At 50.0% G+C, this 19,270-nt stretch overlaps 1 protein-coding gene across 2 annotated transcripts in view; it reads left to right on the forward strand.

The window, feature by feature from the left end:
- The window catches only part of TRRAP (transformation/transcription domain associated protein), a 142,418-nt gene that overhangs the window by 80,671 nt on the left and 42,477 nt on the right, over positions 1 to 19,270 (forward strand). For both annotated transcript variants that reach the window (XM_032966893.2, XM_032966894.2), the window contains 4 exons: positions 1,167 to 1,368; positions 9,110 to 9,274; positions 17,827 to 18,187; positions 18,901 to 19,079. In XM_032966893.2, coding sequence (XP_032822784.2) covers positions 1,167 to 1,368; positions 9,110 to 9,274; positions 17,827 to 18,187; positions 18,901 to 19,079 — 907 coding nt within the window. The remainder of the gene's footprint in view (positions 1 to 1,166; positions 1,369 to 9,109; positions 9,275 to 17,826; positions 18,188 to 18,900; positions 19,080 to 19,270) is intronic.

Below are 19,270 nucleotides of genomic sequence, written 5' to 3' on the forward strand. Positions count from 1 at the left end.
ATTGAGAACCAAAGGGTGCAAGGCTGCAGTAAAGGTTAAGGAACCACTGCATCATATTGTTATGTGCATGGTGCGGTGTTATAACATCGGCAGCACGTAGACAAAGGCATCGGCCGGACTTTGGTTCGGGCCACACCGCCCAACGTGTGTGCCGTGCCGCCCGCATCTCCACTGCTGGATTTGGCCTACCCATGCCACCCAGGTCGTGTGGCTTACTGAACTATACTTCCACCACGCTGGTCAGTGTGGGTTGGTGAAGCTGGATAGAAAAATAGGAATAGGTTTAAACCTTTCTGGAAATTAAATAGGAGGTGTTAAGATGTTCAAACACCAGATCAAGTCAGCATTGACTACGCACACTTGTGGTGAACATGCAAACACACAAGCTCTGATAATTTTTGCATTGTCTTTGAAACTGATTGGCCTAGTCTCACTATTGTCAGAGAACGCCAAACCGCGAACAGTACGAATGCACGTATCAGAGCATGCATAGCTCGGAGTGAGTACACTTTCTGGCAATAAAACAGGTGTTAAGATATCCAAACGCCAAATAGATAGCTTTTGCAAGGAATCAAGTCTGCATTAACCACACACAGTACTTGTGGTGAACATGCAAACAAGATTGAATGGATTTGCTGTACTGCCCTCTGACGCCAACCACGTATCCCTCCCCACAGCCGCCGGTTAGCGCGCTGCGCTACAAACCTGGCGACCCGGGTTCGATTTCCGCTCACGGGCCAACATCAGTGACGATTATCTGAACCGGTCCTGGGCCTCCCCTAGGTCGACTCAGACTAAAATGAGTACCTGGTGCGGTGTGTAAACATCGCCACTGGGGAGGCAAAGGCGGCCGGGCGTGGTGTTGGCCACCCACCCCCTCGTGTGCCGTGCCGGCCTTCATAGGTGCTCGCTAACAGCACTTGCCCCTACAGTCTGTTAAGGCTATACGGGGGATCTTTGTCTTTTTGCGTGTGGGTATGCGACTGGTGCTGGGCCTCCTCTAGGTCTACTCGGCCGTGAATGAGTACCCGGTGCAGTGTGAACGTTCAGCACTGGGCAGTCAGCTGTCCACACCCCCATCCCGCGATAGTATGCCGTGCTGGCGGTAATCTTCGTGTCGGCGTCTAACCGTGCCTCTTGCACCTCCCACCCCGGGCCCACCGTAGATCGGAGGAGGCCAACAAGGCCTTCTCGGCGGCCGTGCAGATGCACGACGTGCTGGTGAAGGCGTGGGCCATGTGGGGCGACTACCTGGAGGCCGTGTTCGTTAAGGAGCGCCAGCTCCACCTGGGCGTCTATGCCATCGCCTGCTACCTGCACGCCTGCCGTCACCAGAACGAGCACAAGTCCCGCAAGTACCTGGCCAAGGTGAGCTTTGATTTGTTCTTTCACTCTACGTGCGTTCCCTCTGTGCGTGTGTGTGTGTGTGCGCGCGTACGTGTGTGCGTTACTTGGTGGGTGGAGTGGTCGTGCAGTGGTTAATCTGCAGTAACCAGTATCTGATTTGCTCCTGGGCCACCTCTAGGTCGACTCGGCCTCAAATGAGTACCTGGTGCAGTGTGTAAACATCGCCACTAGGAGAGATTATGGTGGCCGGCCGTGGTGCTGGGCAGCCACCCCTTCGTGTGCTGTGCTCGCAAACAGCACTTGCCCCAAAAGTCTATGAAGGCTATAAGAGGATCTTTATCTTTGGGCGTGCTACTTGCAACGATAAATAAAATGCTGAAGTAGAAAAAAATTGGTACGTTTTGTTGACGTGACATACCTTACTAATTTGCTTTGACGGTTAACATCTCGCCACGGTGGCAAGATGTTAACTACCTCACCTGGTATACAGGAGGTCGTGGGTTCGATCCTGATGCCTGTATTTTGGGAGTTTGCACGTTCTTTTTCTCTGGGTCCTCTGGTTTTCCCTCCACATTTAGAATAAACTCGCTGCTATAAATGTCCACGCGATAAGCCACTTCGTTGAGCTATCATTTGTGATAACCACGTCGCTTCTGATAAAGAGCTATATATCTCAGTGGGTCTTACCTGGTAAAATTAAATAGTTATTTAGCATAAATATGGTGTACGACACATGTACGCGATCTCTAATCCTAGGACACTTTATCACGAGCGAGGATGTGGGATGGGAGGTTTGGTGAGGGTCAGAAGGGCATGCGGTGTGGGCGTTGTGCTAAGTGAAGGTGGGGAGGGAACGAAAACAAACGGGGTTTGGGTTAGAAAAAGTAGCGGAACCTGAAAGGAGATGTTTGGGTGCAGCGGGGCCAAGGCGAGGGCAGGCAGCGTTTGCAGTCGGGCTGCGAGAATATTATTGTGTTATTTTATTTTATCAATTTATTATTTTATTCTCATTCTACGTGACTTTACCGAAAGAACCAAAGAATATTCACTGCTTGGGAAAGCCAGCATGGTGAAGTATGGTCAAATGGTCACACGACCCCCGTGATGGTGTGGGTTGAGAGGCACTACATCCAGCAGTCGATTGACAAGGAGTTGTTATTCATTTGTTCGTCATCGTACCAATAAAATTTGGCAAAATACACATCAGCCCTCGAAATGCAATCGCATGGCAGCATCCCAAAATAAATAATTGTTTTCACTCTCGCATCCACCCACCTTGACAGTTCTTCTGTTAGAGCTAAAATGCCGTTCGTAGACTCTGCCAAATCCAGATTGTGTTTAAAGAACCCTAAAGCTTTTACAGCTGCTGCTGTGCCGGTGGAGTGTGTCACAAGTGCCAGGGGAATGCGTCGAGGTGCCGTGTGAACCGGAGAGGTGAGTTAGCGCTAAACCGTGGATGACACCTGCCAACTCTTGCGAGCTGTGAATATTAATCCCTTTTGCGTGCCCCGGAATGCGACACACAACCCAGCTCTCGGCCGCGCAAAATCTGCGTGCGGCGTGAGAGGTGAGCTGTGCCGGGACTGCGGCGATTTTTGTTTTGCCTTTTCGCCGAAAGATATCGGCTTCCCGTTATCAACCCCATCTAACAATTCTCAGTTTAACACGTAGGCTTTCGCGACCAAAATTATCCATAATAGAGGTTTTTAGGGTGATAACGCGTAAATAATAATAATAATAATGTGTCGTCAAAAACCGCCACCACCCGACACAGCCAAATTAGTAAGGTTTTTCACGTAAACTAAACATGCCAGTTAGTTACTAGTTCAGCACACCAGTGTGTTGGAGAGTGAACCCACAACATTTACAATTCGAGTACGACGTTTCACCTGTAATTACAACCAGCCTCAATCATGCGACAACCAGAATTGTGGAGAAATCCTCCCGTCTCGGTCTTAAATAGAGGCCGGGGTAAATGTGATGTCATCACAGTGAGCCAGTCAGTTGCGAATACCAGAGAGGGGGTGGGTTAATGTAGTCATATAAATTGCAGTGGCTATCTATTATTTGTTGGGTTATTTACAGTTAATCAACATGCGTACTTATGTAAGTACATCATGTTTGTACATTCTGCCGTTTTTGGGCCCCACAAATCGCAATAACTTATTATTGGCTGCTCAAGGTTAATCACCATCGACGTATGACGACCTGTATAGGCATAGACAGTGTTTTACATTCTGCTGTTTTGGGCCCCAAATTCTGTAGCTGCACAGCTTTTGTTATCTCTCTCCATCTCTGTCTGTCCCCTGCAGCCCATAAAGCACTCTCTTCTTTCAGCCCGGTCCTCTATGTTGTTCCTGGGTCTGTCTCGCCCCTGCAAGTCCATGCACTCTGCCATTCAGTAGTGAGTTTGCCAGTCTATAACACAGCCATTCAGTATTAAGAGGGGTAGTCTGTGCACTCTGCCATTCAGTAGTGAATTTGCCGGTCTATAACACAGCCATTCAGTATTAATAGTGCCATTCCGTGCACTCTGCCATTCAGTAGTGAGTTTGCCGGCCTATAACACAGCCATTCAGTATTAAGAGTGGTAGTCTGTGCACTCTGCCATTCAGTAGTGAGTTTGCCGGCCTATAACACAGCCATTCAGTATTAAGAGTGCTAATCTATGCACTCTGCCATTCAGTCGTGAATTTGCCGGTCTATAACACAGCCATTCAGTTTTAAGAGTGCCTGTCCATGCACTCTGTCATTCAGTAGTGAGTTTGCCAGTCTATAACACAGCCATTCAGTTTTAAGAGTGGCAGTCCATGCACTCTGCCATTCAGTATTGAGTTTGCCAGTCTATAACACAGCCATTCAGTTTTAAGATTGCTAATCTATGCACTCTGCCATTCAGTATTGAGTTTGCCGGTCTATAACACAGCCATTCAGTATTAAAAGTGGCAGTCTGTGCACTCTGCCATTCAGTAGTGAATTTGCCTGTCTTTAACACAGCCATTCAGTTTTAAGAGTGGCAGTCCATGCACTCTGCCATTCAGTATTGAGTTTGCCAGTCTATAACACAGCCATTCAGTTTTAAGATTGCTAATCTATGCACTCTACCATTCAGTATTGAGTTTGCCGGTCTATAACACAGCCATTCAGTATTAAAAGTGGCAGTCTGTGCACTCTGCCATTCAGTAGTGAATTTGCCTGTCTTTAACACAGCCATTCAGTTTTAAGAGTGGCAGTCCATGCACTCTGCCATTCAGTAGTGAGTTTGCCAGTCTATAACACAGCCATTCAGTATTAAGAGTGGTAGTCCATGCACTCTGACATTCAGTAGTGAAACAAATTAAAATAAATTGAAATAAAATGAAAGAAACCATTAAAACACGACGTTTCGGTGGCAAAGCAAGCTTCCGTCTTCAGGTGGGACCAGTCACAGCAAAATCGCTGCACCAAAAGACGGAAGCTTGCTTTGCCTCCGAAACGTCGTGTTTTAATTGTTTCTTTCATTTTATTTCAATTTATTTTCATTTGTTTTACCTACGTGACTTTACCGAATAGAACCAAAGAGTATGAATCCTTGCAGTCACGAAAGCTTCAAATCCAGAATTCAGTAGTGAGTTTGCCGGTCTATAACACAGCCATTCAGTATTAAGAGTGCTAATCTATGCACTCTGCCATTCAGTATTGAGTTTGCCAGTCTATAACACAGCCATTCAGTATTAAGAGTGCTAATCTATGCACTCTGCCATTCAGTATTGAGTTTGCCAGTCTATAACGCAGCCATTCAGTATTAAGAGTGCCAGTCCATGCACTCTGCCTTTCAGTATTGAGTTTGCCGGTCTATAACACAGCCATTCAGTATTAAGAGTGGCAGTCCATGCACTCTGTCATTCAGTAGTGAGTTTGCCAGTCTGTGCACTCAGTCATTCAGTATTAAGAGTGGCAGTCTGTGCACTCTGCCATTCAGTGGTGAGTTTGCCACTCTGCCACTTGGTGCACTCTGCCATTCAGTAGTGAGTTTGCCACTCTGCCACTTGGTGCACTCTGACATTCAGTCGTGTGTTTTCCACTCTGCCACTTGGTGCACTCTGACATTCAGTAGTGAGTTTGCCACTCTGCCACTTGGTGCACTCTGACATTCTGTAGTGAGTTTGCCACTCTGCCACTTGGTGCACTCTGACATTCAGTAGTGAGTTTACCACTCTGCCACTTGGTGCACTCTGACATTCAGTAGTGAGTTTGCCACTCTGCCACTTGGTGCACTCTGACATTCAGTAGTGAGTTTGCCACTCTGCCACTTGGTGCACTCTGACATTCTGTAGTGAGTTTGCCACTCTGCCACTTGGTGCACTCTGACATTCAGTAGTGAGTTTGCCACTCTGCCACTTGGTGCACTCTGACATTCAGTAGTGAGTTTACCACTCTGCCACTTGGTGCACTCTGACATTCAGTAGTGAGTTTGCCACTCTGCCACTTGGTGCACTCTGACATTCAGTAGTGAGTTTACCACTCTCCCACTTGGTGCACTCTGACATTCAGTAGTGAGTTTGCCACTCTCCCACTTGGTGCACTCTGCCATTCAGTAGTGAGTTTGCCACTCTGCCACTTGGTGCACTCTGACATTCAGTAGTGAGTTTGCCACTCTGCCACTTGGTGCACTCTGACATTCAGTAGTGAGTTTGCCACTCTGCCACTTGGTGCACTCTGACATTCAGTAGTGAGTTTGCCACTCTGCCACTTGGTGCACTCTGACATTCAGTAGTGAGTTTGCCACTCTGCCACTTGGTGCACTCTGACATTCAGTAGTGAGTTTACCACTCTGCCACTTGGTGCACTCTGACACTGAAGTTTACCAGTCGCTGCACTCTCCCAGTATGGGCTCACTGTCACCACTTGCCCTCGTGATTTCTGAACGAACGGTCTCGTTTGTTCCACGTGCCGTGTATGGTATGTGCACAGATCGTTGAAATCATAATTATGGTTATAATAATAGGAATCCCATCACTGTCATCATTCCTTAATGGACAGGCTGTTATATATCCCTCGCCGGGTGAAAGCCTCCTAATGGCACCGCGTCGGCGCTGTTGGTTGTTTGACCGTGCTTTGCTCACGCTGGTCAGTGCGGATTGTTGAAGGGAAGGGGGGGGAGGGGGGGGGGTCGGTGGTTTAGGGGCCGGAAGCTCAGGACCAGTTCTGTTATCAAACTGATCTTATTCGTGACTGGGACGCGTAACAACGGGGTAGTTGCGTCGGCAGCGCTGTGCTACACGCGCTGAGCCACGATCCCGCGACTTCGAGTATGGTTCCCGGCCACGGCTACATGGCTAGCGTCAGTGGCACGAGATATATCTGAACTAGTCCTTTAGTCATTCTATATTAAACTAAACTATTTTCATTTTTTCCAGGCAAGTCCCACTGAGCTATGTCGCTTTTATTACTGAAGCGACCCAGCCACAAATGATAGGTCAGCAGAGGGCTAAAAACGCATTAGTAGTGACGAGCGTAAATGAGAGCGTGGCAAGATGTTTTCCCGGAGACTCGCTCGGACTGGCTTGTCTGCCGGCGGTCAGTCGGCTCTGCTCAGCCAGGTGGGGAAGGGGAACCAGATGCCAGACAGACGGGCCCCCCAGACTTGAGGCAGCCGACAGATCCCAACCCTTATTAAACATTATTATTATTTTATTGTTTCCCTTCTACGTGACTTCACCGAAAGAACCAAGAATATAATGTAAAACTATGAAGCTGTTTTTCTTTAATCAGGCTAAGCGGTGTAGGTCTTTTTCAGAAGTGACCTGGTCGCAAATGATAGCTCAACGAGAGTGACTGATCATGTGGAAATGTATAGCAGCCAAATACTCTAAACGTGCATTGATTCTAAATGTGGAGGGGAAAAGAGGAGCACCGGGAGAAAAATCCACACGACCACGGGTCGAGAAAACATACAAATGTAAAGGTGTCAGGGTTGGGATTGGGATTGAACCCACGACCTCCTTATACCAGGCAAGGTAGTTAACATCTCGTCACCGTGACACATTTCCCCCCACCCACCACTCTCTCCAAAGATTGTTGTTGTATGTAAACTCTGAGCCGCAACAAACGTTCAGGCAGGTGTTTTGAGACACACCGGAGTGCACACCTTTCGTCTCAGGTGTCCGTTGACGTGCCGTGCACGCGGCGTTCGCTATAATTCTGTCACCAGGGGAGTAATCGCATAAATCAGGTGGGCCGGAGCGCCACTCGCAGTGAACCCGGCACGAGCGGTTGGCGAGCAGGAATGTAGACCCTTGCCTTAACGAGCTGGCGCTGTTGACACGAGGACCAGCGGTGCTGCGAGGGCCGAAGAGGTGAAGGTGTGGCCTCTGCAATTGCTCGCCGGTGCGACCACTCAGGAAAAGGGCCTCCGCGAGAGATACCTCTGACAGGGAAGCTATTTTGGTCCACTCCTCAACGTTGGCCAGACGTGTTGGAGGAGTTGGGGTGTACCCACACTGAACCCCATCGCCCATGACCTGCCGATGGACTGACTATGTGTGGAGGCGGTGGAGGACGGCATTCAAGAAACTTGTCTTCCGTTTTTCAACTTGCTGCTGCTCCGGGTAATGGGTTCCAACCAGCGGACCCCCTGGATTGCAAGTCCAGCGTGCTGACCGTTAGAGCACTGTAGCGGCTCCCATGGCCGAATACTGTACCTACTTTTTGTAAACAAAAGAAATCTGCTCGATTTCCTATTAAATTACAACTGTGCTGCCGTTGTCTTGAGACACAGACATTTCCATTCAGATCTTTTCAGCCAGCAGCGTACTACCGCGCGTCAAAAAAACGCTCGCTGAAAATGACGTCGGAGAACGACTGTTGAGGTCGTGCCAGTGAGCTTCTCATCCATTCACACTGCTGGCACGCGGTGGCAGAGTGTGGTTGGCATGGGCCCTGGTGTCAGGATTGTAATGGGCACCCTTTCCCTCCCCCATACAGTTCCCACCCGCCCTTCTTCGTAGGCCTGGGCTGAATTCCGTCCCGTCGGCCCTGGTGCCTGCACACTCGGGAGCTATGCCCCTGGGGGCATTTATGAGTTGCCTGTTCATTAAACCTGGTTTTGGTTCTTTATCCAACAAGGTTAAGAGCTCAAAAGTGACCTGTGTCGCACAAAATTACAAAAGCGCGACTATTAAAATAAGTTTCAGCAACTAAGCAAATAGAAAATGGAAGGATTATACACCAAGGGGAAAGAGGACCCAAAACAACCGCGTCACAGTAACAAGTAAGAAAACGGCTACACAAACGATCAATTATATTTGTGGTGATTGTTGCACTCGCATGTAAACTGACAACGATTATGCCTCTAATACAGTTGTGACAAAGCCTGTTCATTGTTTTGTTATCATTATGCGAGTTCACCCAGGAAAACCTCGCAGGCTCTCATGACTTTTTTCAGTTTGGGGTGGAGGCTGGGGGGCAGTGTTTGCAACGGATGATTCCAAATGGAGTAATTCGCGGGTACATATTATTAAAATTTAGCATCGTTAGACCGTTGTCGCCCCACGTGCCGGATGAAGTGAAAAACCAAGCAGGACCTCGGCAGTTCTGGCTCCGCCAACCGGAGCCTTGGCTGCCCGCCTCTGCAGTCCCGTTCACTACTCCGTCGGCCATAAGCGTGCCGGTGGCGTACGGATGTGCTGCGCGTGTGCGCGTGCCTGTCGCGAGCGTACTCATCGACCGGGACGTTAACCGTCGGCCCCGGCGTGTTACGCGTGGGGGGCGGGGGGTGCAGGTGCTGTGGCTGCTGAGCTTCGATGACGAGAAGAACACGCTGGCGGAGGCGGTCGACAAGTACTGCGTCGGCGTCCCTCCCATCCAGTGGGTGGCGTGGATCCCGCAGCTCCTCACCTGCCTGGTGTGCAGCGAGGGGAAGCTGCTGCTCAACCTCATCAGCACGGTAGGCGGTCGCGCGGAGACGCGGAAAACGTCCGCGAGAGTTTTGCTTGTGGAGTTGTTCTCGTTTGGCTCGGCTACCCAGGAAAGCCTCGACTCTTCTTTCGCGAGGGTCCTGCCAGGTTTTTTTTTTTTCTCGCGATACGGCGGGCGGGCGATGCCGCTACACGTGTAATCCCAATTAAATAATTTTACGGGTAGTATTTCACAATTTGGGGATGTTTTGGTCCAAGACCGGTTCCATTGTGTGGTTTTGTTTATAGCTATGGGGAGGAAACCCGCGAACGCGGAGGAAACCCCCCACGCGAAACAGGGGGAGAACGTACAAACCCCATGCAGATAGACACCCCAGTCAGGAAATTGAACCCAGGTCCTTCTTGCTGTGAGGCAAGAACGTTACCACTGCGCCACCGTGCTGTCTTAATTATTTGTCTTCCAGTTCCCTTCCGCAGCAATGCACATTCATAGCACCATACTATCCAAACTTCTCCTGGATCTCTCCTCGGTTTGACCCGGACGGAATTGAGTACCTGGTGCATTGCGTAAAAATGTCAGCGCTTTGGAGACAAAGGCGGCCGTGCATGGTTGAGGCAACGCCACTTCTTCTTGTGACGTGCTGTGCCGGCCTTAATAGGTGCTCATTAAATAAGCACTATTGCCTCCAGTTGACGAGGTTCTGTGTAATGTATTCTCTTGCCAAGAATTCCAGCGGTTGGCAACACAGCTAATGGAACGGGCCAGTGGTGGTTTTAGAGGTGGGATTTTATGTCTGTATAAATAACAAAGGTACCTTGCCGAGATCCTATGGTGAATAAAGGAGTTGTTGACGATTCGATAGGGCTCTGTTACAACTCTCAAGAATGTATTTTTCTGGCCCCAATACAATTTTTCCTTGCACTAATTATATTTCTTAAAGGATTTTTTTTCTTCATGTCATCGGTGTGAGTGTTTGTGCATATATATTGTGGGCAGCTATGACTTAGAGGTTAGCGCGCTGTGCTCTGAACCCCGTGACCCGATTCCCTGCTCGTGAGCAGTAATGGTGACGAGTGTCTGAACCCGGTCCCGGGCACTCCTCTCGGTCGACTCAATCTTAAACGAATACCTGGTGCGATGTGTCAAACAAAATCAGCACTGGGGAGACAAAGGTGGCCGGGCGTGGTGTTTTCCACCTACCCCCACGTGTTGGGCTATGTGCTCGCTAACAGCACTTGCCCCAACAGCCTGTTAAAGGCTATACGGGAATCTTTATACAGTATATACATAGTGTGTGTGTATATATAGTGGTGTTGGATGCATTACGTACACGTGATGAGTTTGTGATGTGCACGTGGTGTGCTCTACCCTGCGGTGCGGTATCTGTGGTATTGCCCTCGGGTCGCCGGTTCCGGCCAGGTCGTACTCTGCCAAACGTTTAAAAGTCGTTGCGAATTCCAATAAAGATTTTTGTTACATTTTCCTCACCAGCGATCCGAGCGCAATCCCCCCGTCCCCGCATGAATTACCGAAAGTAATGTATCCCCTCCCGCTTTTTAATTGCCCCAGTTACGTGTACAAGGTTGGAGAAAGCGTAAGCGTGCCAAAATTTAATTTGGTTGGGGAGGCGGCTGGGAATTAATGTGAACCGTCTTTGCCGTGTATGGTGGGCGTAGAGGTTTGGTGGAGGGGAGAGGTTTGGTGGGGGGGGGGTTATTTGCAGACAGTGATTACGGGCATTAACAATTAAGCTGTTATTGGATGTGATGCACACATCACCGGTTCTTTGGGACGTAGCACTTAGCGAGATTTAACGAGACAATTAAATAAATCTTACAAGCTTCCTCTCTTGGTATGCAGCCTAAAATGAAGGAAGGTTACTTTCCGTAGTCCTGCTGTGCTACACAACTCTGCTGGCGCGGTTTCATCATTATCCGGTTAGCAAGATCTTTTGAGGGATGAAGACTGCTTAGAGACAGTTTCATCCAGCAGTGGATTGATCGTGACGTTTTTGCTGTTGCAGGTATCTCTATCGTTCTCTTTGTGATTAGTGCCGCTGTGTTGTGTTGCCAGCTGTGTCTTTGGATATTTGGAGTTCTGATTGAAATGCCCGAGGCCCATGTAAATCACATATGGCTTTGCCAGTTTAATCATCGGCTTTAATTGTTAATTTAATGGCAACCGATCTGGAGCCAGCATAAATTTATTTCTAAATCGACCTTGTACCAGATCTGATGCGAAAACATACAATGAGGATCATCTCACAAAATTTACGGGGTCTTAAAAGACGCAGTGCCTGTGGAAATGTTCAATTGTACGTTAAGTGAACAGCACGTACATCAGGTCGGTAGAGACATTAAAGGAAACCACCTTTACCACTGTAGACCAAACCCTAGGCCTGTCTAAGCTGTGCAGTGTACTGAGTATGCGGCAATAACTGTCAACACAATACCGGGACCAGGTCTTTGTGCAAATCAATTCCTGTGACATGAACACGTGTTGCCAATTCCTGAATTGTTTGGGTAAAATCCCGTCAGTCCGGGAATTGGGACAGGTGGCAACCCCCGAATGAGGTTGTAGAACCGGGGAGGTGGTGGGTGTTATTGCAGAGGCCATTCGTTCATGGCAGAGGAGAAAAGCCTTTAAGCCCAGACATAAAGAGCACAGTGCTTCAGTGCTACACAGTCGTCAGAAGGACAGTCCGGCAAAATCCATTGTTGTACAGTACCTATATGCTCCATCGTCTCTTCTCCCCATCTTCAGCAACGGGCACACTGTGGATGAGACGAAACAGTCTGCTAGACCGAGTCCTCAACACGGTTAACATGATTTGATTAGGGGACGGAGACATTATTGCGAAGGACAGAATAAAATGGCAAACGACTGGTGTCAGCTGAAGCATTCGGAGCCACAGCCGAGGCAGCGGAAACGCAACATCAGCTGAGCAAATGGAAAACAGCGCGGCGTGGTGGTTTGCGCTTTGCACGATTTTCACGTACGTGGATTTGCCACAATTACGCGCGCGCGTCTCCACCGCGGAGCCCCGCGCGCGCGCGCGCGTAATGAGCCCCCTTCATAATGGGTCTCGCGGAGTGTGTGCAGGAAGGGCCGAGGGCATCCTTGCTCTTAACCTTCTTTTACCGTTTTCTCGTTTCTTAAGGTAAGCCGTTATTGATTAATGTTTCTGTCCGCCTCATTACGTGCTCCCGCAGTTGGGCCGGGGGGGTGTAAGGAGTGGGTACGGGTGGTAACGCGCGCGGTCGGGTGCCGTGCGTTTTTGTTGTCGTCTTTAAATGGGACAAACAAAACGACAAAGTTGCGTGCCGCGCTCAACAGAATAGATTGGGGGATTTGCCGTTCTCGCGGAAAACATCGGCGCTGATTGCGTGGGGCAGTTCAGAAGTTCGAATCTGCAACCCCCTTTTGTCAAACTTGTGCTGGTGAAAGGCCTCCTGTATCTCCATCCCCGTGGGAGTGGTTTGACCGTACTTCACGCCGGGCGGATATCACTCGGCACTGATGTAAGCCATATTCAACGACAACACCGCTCCACCAATTTGAATTACACGGCTATGCAGCCTACAGGCCAGATTTCCCACTCGTTAATGGTGGTGTTGTTTGTGATGATGTTGCTGGTAATGCTGCTCATAATGAGAATGCACAAAAAATCATGCATAACTGCCGCTAATGATTATTATTTTTCTAATGGTGATGATCCTTTTGATGATGAAATTGTGGTTGTATTTGAAACTCAGGGAGGCTTTAGATAAAATAAAGGCCATTATCGTCAATATTATGTTTATAACAGCTGTGCTCACTTGAGTAAATTTGCCCCAATCGTCTGTGCGACTTAATGGAGGATCCTTGCCTTTTGTAAATATGCTTGTGTGTGGGGAGTGGTAGCGTAGTGGTCGATGCACTGCGCTACGCACTTAGCAACCCCACCCACCTTCCCCGCGTTCGATTACCGCTCACGGCTAACATCGGTGGCAAATCAGCACGCGGGAGGAAAATTGTGGCCGGGCTTGATCATGGCCATGCCATGCCCTTGTGCACTTCGCTGGATTTCAATACGCGCTCACTAACAACAGCACCTTGCCCGACCAGCCCGGTTGTAGGGTATATGGGGGGGGGGGGTACTTTTGCCTCTTGTGTGTGACGTTGCCCAGCAATATCAGAAGATTTTTTTATACCGGAAAAATCCGATGCACCATAAAGATCTTTTTCACAAACGTCCCAATATGTTGACATGCATTATTTTTCGGAGCACGCCACCCGCCACTCACACCGCAGTGACGCTCACAGTATGCAGCCAGCACCAGCACACCGCTCGCAGCTTAGAGCTTTATATTTCTCTCCCGTCACATCACTCCTTCCCTGTCCCATTACCCACCTCTCTTCTCATCTTCTCAGACACGGTCTTTTGTTGAATCAATCGCGGATGACTTTTTGTTCCCTGTAATAGGCCGGGTATAAATAAAGAATATATAGGAGCAAACAAATTGTGCTCAATTGGGTCCCAGCCTGCCCCGCTCTCCCTGCCCCACTCTCCCCCCCCCCCCACCGCTCTTCACCCCACCGCTCCCCACCCCACGCCACGCCTTCTTCCCCACGCCTTCCACCCCCACCCCCTGTGGCTGCTGGCCTCTTCTCCATTTCAAGCCACGAGGTGATCAGAGTGATTTATATTGAGCGTGGCGACACTGGCGTTGACGGCGCCGGCACGGGTCACGTCGGGAAACGCGTGCCGGTCTCGGCCTGGATTCGCCAGTGGAAAAGGGAGTAGCACAGAGCTCCCGCAGCCCCAGGAAGGGTTACGTGGTGGCTCCACTCTGGCATACTAGGATTATCGCTTGCAGGCCGGCCACGCTGCGCACCGCTTGATCAGAATCCGCCGCGTTGGCTGGCTTACACGATTCGTTCGGCTGATTAAAGGGGAAGATACAATCAAAAACGCACTTGGGCGCTTGTTTTGTGACATCAAAACACGGTCGCTGCTTCACCGCAGTTGTGTAAATTAATGAATGAAAACGCCCTGATAAGGTTATCGTTCAAAATCCCGGCTCCTGTCTACAGGACAGTGCCGCAAGACGTTTGGGGTTTGAAATGTCCTCTTCTGCGCCCTCTCCTCCATATAGACGAGCATTGTTGAGTGGCTCCCACCGTCTAACATTCTTATAACAAAAGATAATTAACCTGAGCGGGGACCCCCTGTCTAGAAGCCAATTACGTTGTCCCAGAGTAATCTCGCACGCTCCTGAAATGTTACAATTGTTACAATTCACCCGGCACCTGCTCACCAGCTGATTTCATCCCTCCAGCTCCTCGGTGGCCGTACCCTTGGTCGCATGTTCCATTCCTTGGCTGCCACTCCGTCGTTATTCTTGACCATCTGCCATTCGATTAGCACGGTTGGCTACGTGCGGTGGGAAAGAAGTTCAACATACATATATCATCCCTTCCAGCGACGCATTCATACTTAAAACACAACAACAAAAACCGCGATTCTCCACTAAGTGGCGGTAACGTCACCACGGCGCTTGTGCCAGGCTATGTGCAAGTTAAGGCCGCAAACACACATACTACTGTCTTTTACAGTTTAAAATTAGGTTTATTTCAGCCCCACGTGTGTGTTCTCTAAAGTATGAAATACTTCCGCGGACAAACGCACGTTGCGGAAAAATCGTGGATAGTGCGTTTGTGTGTTTGTCCATTGTTTGAGTTCTCCTGGGGGTTTCGATCGAAATGGTTATTCTGACGCAGGTCAGAATAACCTTTTTAATTTAACACAATCAGCAAATATTGTTGTGCAATAGACGATAAAAAAATATATTGTTTTCGTGGATGTCGTTGTTTTGTCTAGATGTTCTAGGTGTTTGCGTATCTAGCGGGGCCATCACACGTGTGCGATGTGTTTTTGGCGGCGGCGGCGTTTGTCGTTAATTTGTGTTACTTTTGGCCGTTTCTCGACGATCTGCGCGCCGTCTTTATACTTGTGTCGACCGCTTACTCGAGATGCCACGAAACCCTAAAATGGAATGGAGAAAAAAAATCTTCACTCGCAGAGCTTCCTCGTGTAACTTAATCACTTCCAGACAAATTATTTGCTGATGCTGCTGCTGCGTCAGCGGCGGTGCACAAGCAAAAATAATAAAACTCTACATATTCGTCAGTGGCACCGTGCAGCCTTCATTGTAAACATATCTAATAGGCGATGATTGGGGCAATGGCCCCTTCGGCCAGACAAGCAATAACAGCAGTGACATTACCGCCCTAATTGGGCATGTAATATCATGACGTGGTGGCTGACTCGCTACGAAAGCCTCGTTTTATCTGCGTCAGTCACCCCTAGCAGCATTTCGATAAACAGAAGCGTAACAATGACCACATTACTCTTCACCAACAGCAACAAGATGGAAGGTGCCCTCGTGAGCTTCAGGACGTTCTCAAAAGAGGGTGCCGCAATTTGCACATCGCGGCGAGTGTTTGTTGTTGTTGTTCTCGCTTGGGAAGAAACCGGAGAGCACGCGGTGAAAACCCACCACCTATTTTGACAAGCGAACAACACTCACGTTCTGCGAAGCGCCAATACCATGACCGTCCCCCCCCCCCCCCCCACCTCTGACACCTACCTGAAATAGCTCCCAGTCCAAGACGCGTAGGCCGGCGTGAAAAAGGAGGCCATGAAATATCCTGAGAAGCTTTCTCGAGCTTCCTCTGGTGCAGGCCTCTTCCGCCATCGGTTACAAGAGCGAGCAGTTGCAGGGCTGCACCTCCACCTCTGTAATTATTTTTTACCAGCGACCTTAAAGGATCTCTGCCGAAACTATTAGCAGAAGCGGGACCAGCAGGCACCACCCGACGACGTCATTAGGATAGCTGCCCCCCGCCCCCCCTGCCCCACCAGAGGAGGAAATGACGGTGGCACGTCAGAGTAAACACGCTGCGTTGCGTCTCAATGAACCTGTCTTCCCCCCCCCCCACCGCGCGCGTGCGAACACACTTCAGAGGGGAACGTTTATTACGCGACACGTGCGTTGAGGGATGAGTGCGTCAGCGCCCCGCGCAACTCGTGAATGTTAAAAGTTCAACCCTTTTGCCCGAGTTAGTCTCGCTAATTGAAGTTGGGGGCGGCCACGCGCGGGGGTGGGGAGGGGGGCGGGCACCGTTGGATAAACGCCTCCGTCTCACTTGCGCTGGCCCGGAATGTACGTACGTATGTGCATATACGTTGGACTTCTTTCGCACCGTACGTAGCCAACCGTGCCAATCGGAGTTGCGGGGAAAGGACAACAAACCAAATGCAAAAAATCGTGAAACACCGACACACACCTTAAAGTCCACCTCTCGAGATCCTTGTTTCGATTGCGTGTTTGAAGAACCCATAGTTAAAGTTGGGTGCTCAGATGCAGCAAATTAGGTGGTCTCGGTCTGGTCACCAATGAATGCACAAAAAAAGAACGTCGTGTTCAATTTCACTGAGCTTGGCCGATTCCACCTCTGAGTATCAAGAAAAACGTCTACTTCATTGGCATGTGACCAACAATCGTCTTTTTTGTTGTTGTTCCTAGTCTGGATGAAAGGCTGATTTGAAGTGATTTCAGAAGCAGCTGGATGACATCATCCCGGGCCATTCCCTGATACGTGGTGGTGCACTGCTGCCTGTTAGAGATTAGAGTGGAATTTTCCTTCATCCCATGGCACGGTGCCGACTGTACCATTTGAATGTAATTGTGCTTAATTAGGTACTCTCTGACATCGCCTGACTTGCATGCAATCATGCGCGTGTGTATGTGAGAAAGAATGGTAGTAGGTGCAAGCTAACAGAACTTGCCCCAACAGTCTGTTAAGGCTATGCGGGGAATCTTTGTTTTCGAAGGGGTGGTAGTGTAGCGATTAGCAGACTGCGCTCCGAACCTGGCGACCCGAGTTCGATTCCCGCTCACGCCCAACACCAGTGACGATTATCTGAACAGCCTCAAACATCGCCACTTGTGAGACAAAGGCGGCCGGGTGTGGTGCTTGACCACCCACCGCCTCGTGTGCCGTGCCGGCCTTCATAGGTTCTTTCTAACACCACTTGCCCCAACAAGGCTGTATGGGGGGTCTTTGAAGGGGTGGTAGTAGAGAACGGTCGTGTAGTGCATGATGCACTGCGCTACCAATCTTGTGGCCCGAGTTCATTAAATTCCTGCTCACGACCAATAAAAGTGGCGAATATTGGAATCTGTTCTGGGCCACGTCTAGGTGAACTGAGCCATAAAAATAAGTACCATGTAGACTGTTGTTAAAATCAGCACAGAGGAGAGAAAGGTGGCCATGCGTGGCATTGGCCACCCACCTCTTCATAGGTGATCGCTAACAGCGCTTGCCCCAACAGTCTGTTAGAGGCTCTATGGGGGATCTTAGTCTTTGCGCATCAGTTGTTGGGTGTGTATGAGAGAGAGTGTGTGTGCGTTATTTCCATAACACCTGGGTCTGTCCTGTACCGGCCTTAATAGGTGCTCACGAACATCAAGTTCCTCAACAGTCTCAAGGCTAGATGGATGACCTCTGTCTGGTGTGTGTGTGTGTGTGCAGGTGGGCCGTGTCTACCCACAGGCAGTCTACTTCCCAATCCGTACGCTCTACCTGACGCTCAAGATCGAACAGCGGGAGCGCTACAAGAGTGGCGAGGTCCTGGCTGGTGGTGCTGCCGGTGGGGCCGGCAGTGGCGGCGGCGGGGGTGGCGGCGGTAGCAGTGGTGGTGGCGGTGGTGGCGGTGCCACCGCCGACTCGCGCCGCGCCACGCCAGCTGGTGCCGTAACTCCTGGCTCGAAGCCTGGTGGGGGTGCTGCTTCTGTGTCGGGGATCATGACCTCTGTGTCATCGTCGCATGTAGCGTCCGGTTCGCCCGGTCCAGGAGGAGGAGGCACACAGGAGCAGGCAGGCACCGGCATCGGTAAGTCTCATCATCCTCATCGTCAACTACAACATCGTCGTTGTCATCATCACGAATGTCTTCTCAATTGTAAACTTGATCATTAACTTTGTCTTCCTATCATCGACAGCATCATGACAGTGAATGTCTTTGTCATTATCATCATCAACATTGCGCGAGTTTGTACTGGGGTTTGCGCTGTTATTTAGTGGTGGTGGTAGTGGTGTGGTTGGTGGTTGAAAATGTGGCCGTCCCAACAGGCAGCGGTGAAGGAAAGACAACTGTAGACCAGCTCCGTTCTCATTAGGTCTCATCAGTACAGTGTGTATGAATGTTCGCTAGTGGTCCTGTGCCCTCCTGGGAGCCCATATATGGAGAGGTCTTACTTCTACACCACGGGGACTCCCATTTGGCACTCGCCTGAAGGTAACAATAATTCACAAACTTACACTTAATGCAAATTACGAAAAGAAAAAAACCCATCAGAACAACATTTACAGGAAAGTGTTTGAAGTTGAACATCTTAGAGAAATTGGCCGCTATCCGGACGATTTAGTCAGAGGCACTGATTGCAATGCAACCAACCGTGAGAAATTCCATAGCGCTGATGCAAGCTTTGTTGTTCCCTGTGTTCCCTGTGTCCCCTGCACCCCTGGCTTGCCCATAACAACAACATCAAAAACAACAACAACAACGGACCGCGTTGGACGTGATCGGCGCTCGGCTCGGCTCAGTCGGGAGTCAGCAGGTGCCTGGCTCGAGCCCGGACCCGGGCCCCATCCGAGCGACGGCGCCGATGTGGCGCTGCAGCCGCATCATGCACATGCAGCGCGAGCTGCACCCTACGCTGCTGTCCTCGCTCGAGGGCATTGTCGACCAGATGGTGTGGTTCCGTGAGAACTGGCACGAGGAGGTGAGAGGGGAGACGATCCGTCTGTGTGTGTGTGTGAGTGTGTGTGGGGAGCAGTGACTCAGAAAGTGCACCTGGCCTGGCACAGGCGCCGTGGTGACGTCACCGTCACTTACTGGCGAATGGCGGCTGTGTTGGTATTGAGGAGGAGTGTAGCGGTTATCGTGCTGCGATGAGAACCCGGTGGCCCGAGT

This window comes from Petromyzon marinus, chromosome 37, assembly GCF_048934315.1.
Source record: "Petromyzon marinus isolate PM22_M1 ecotype Great Lakes invasive population chromosome 37, UKy_Petmar_22M1.pri1.0, whole genome shotgun sequence".
Lineage (NCBI taxonomy): Eukaryota > Metazoa > Chordata > Hyperoartia > Petromyzontiformes > Petromyzontidae > Petromyzon > Petromyzon marinus.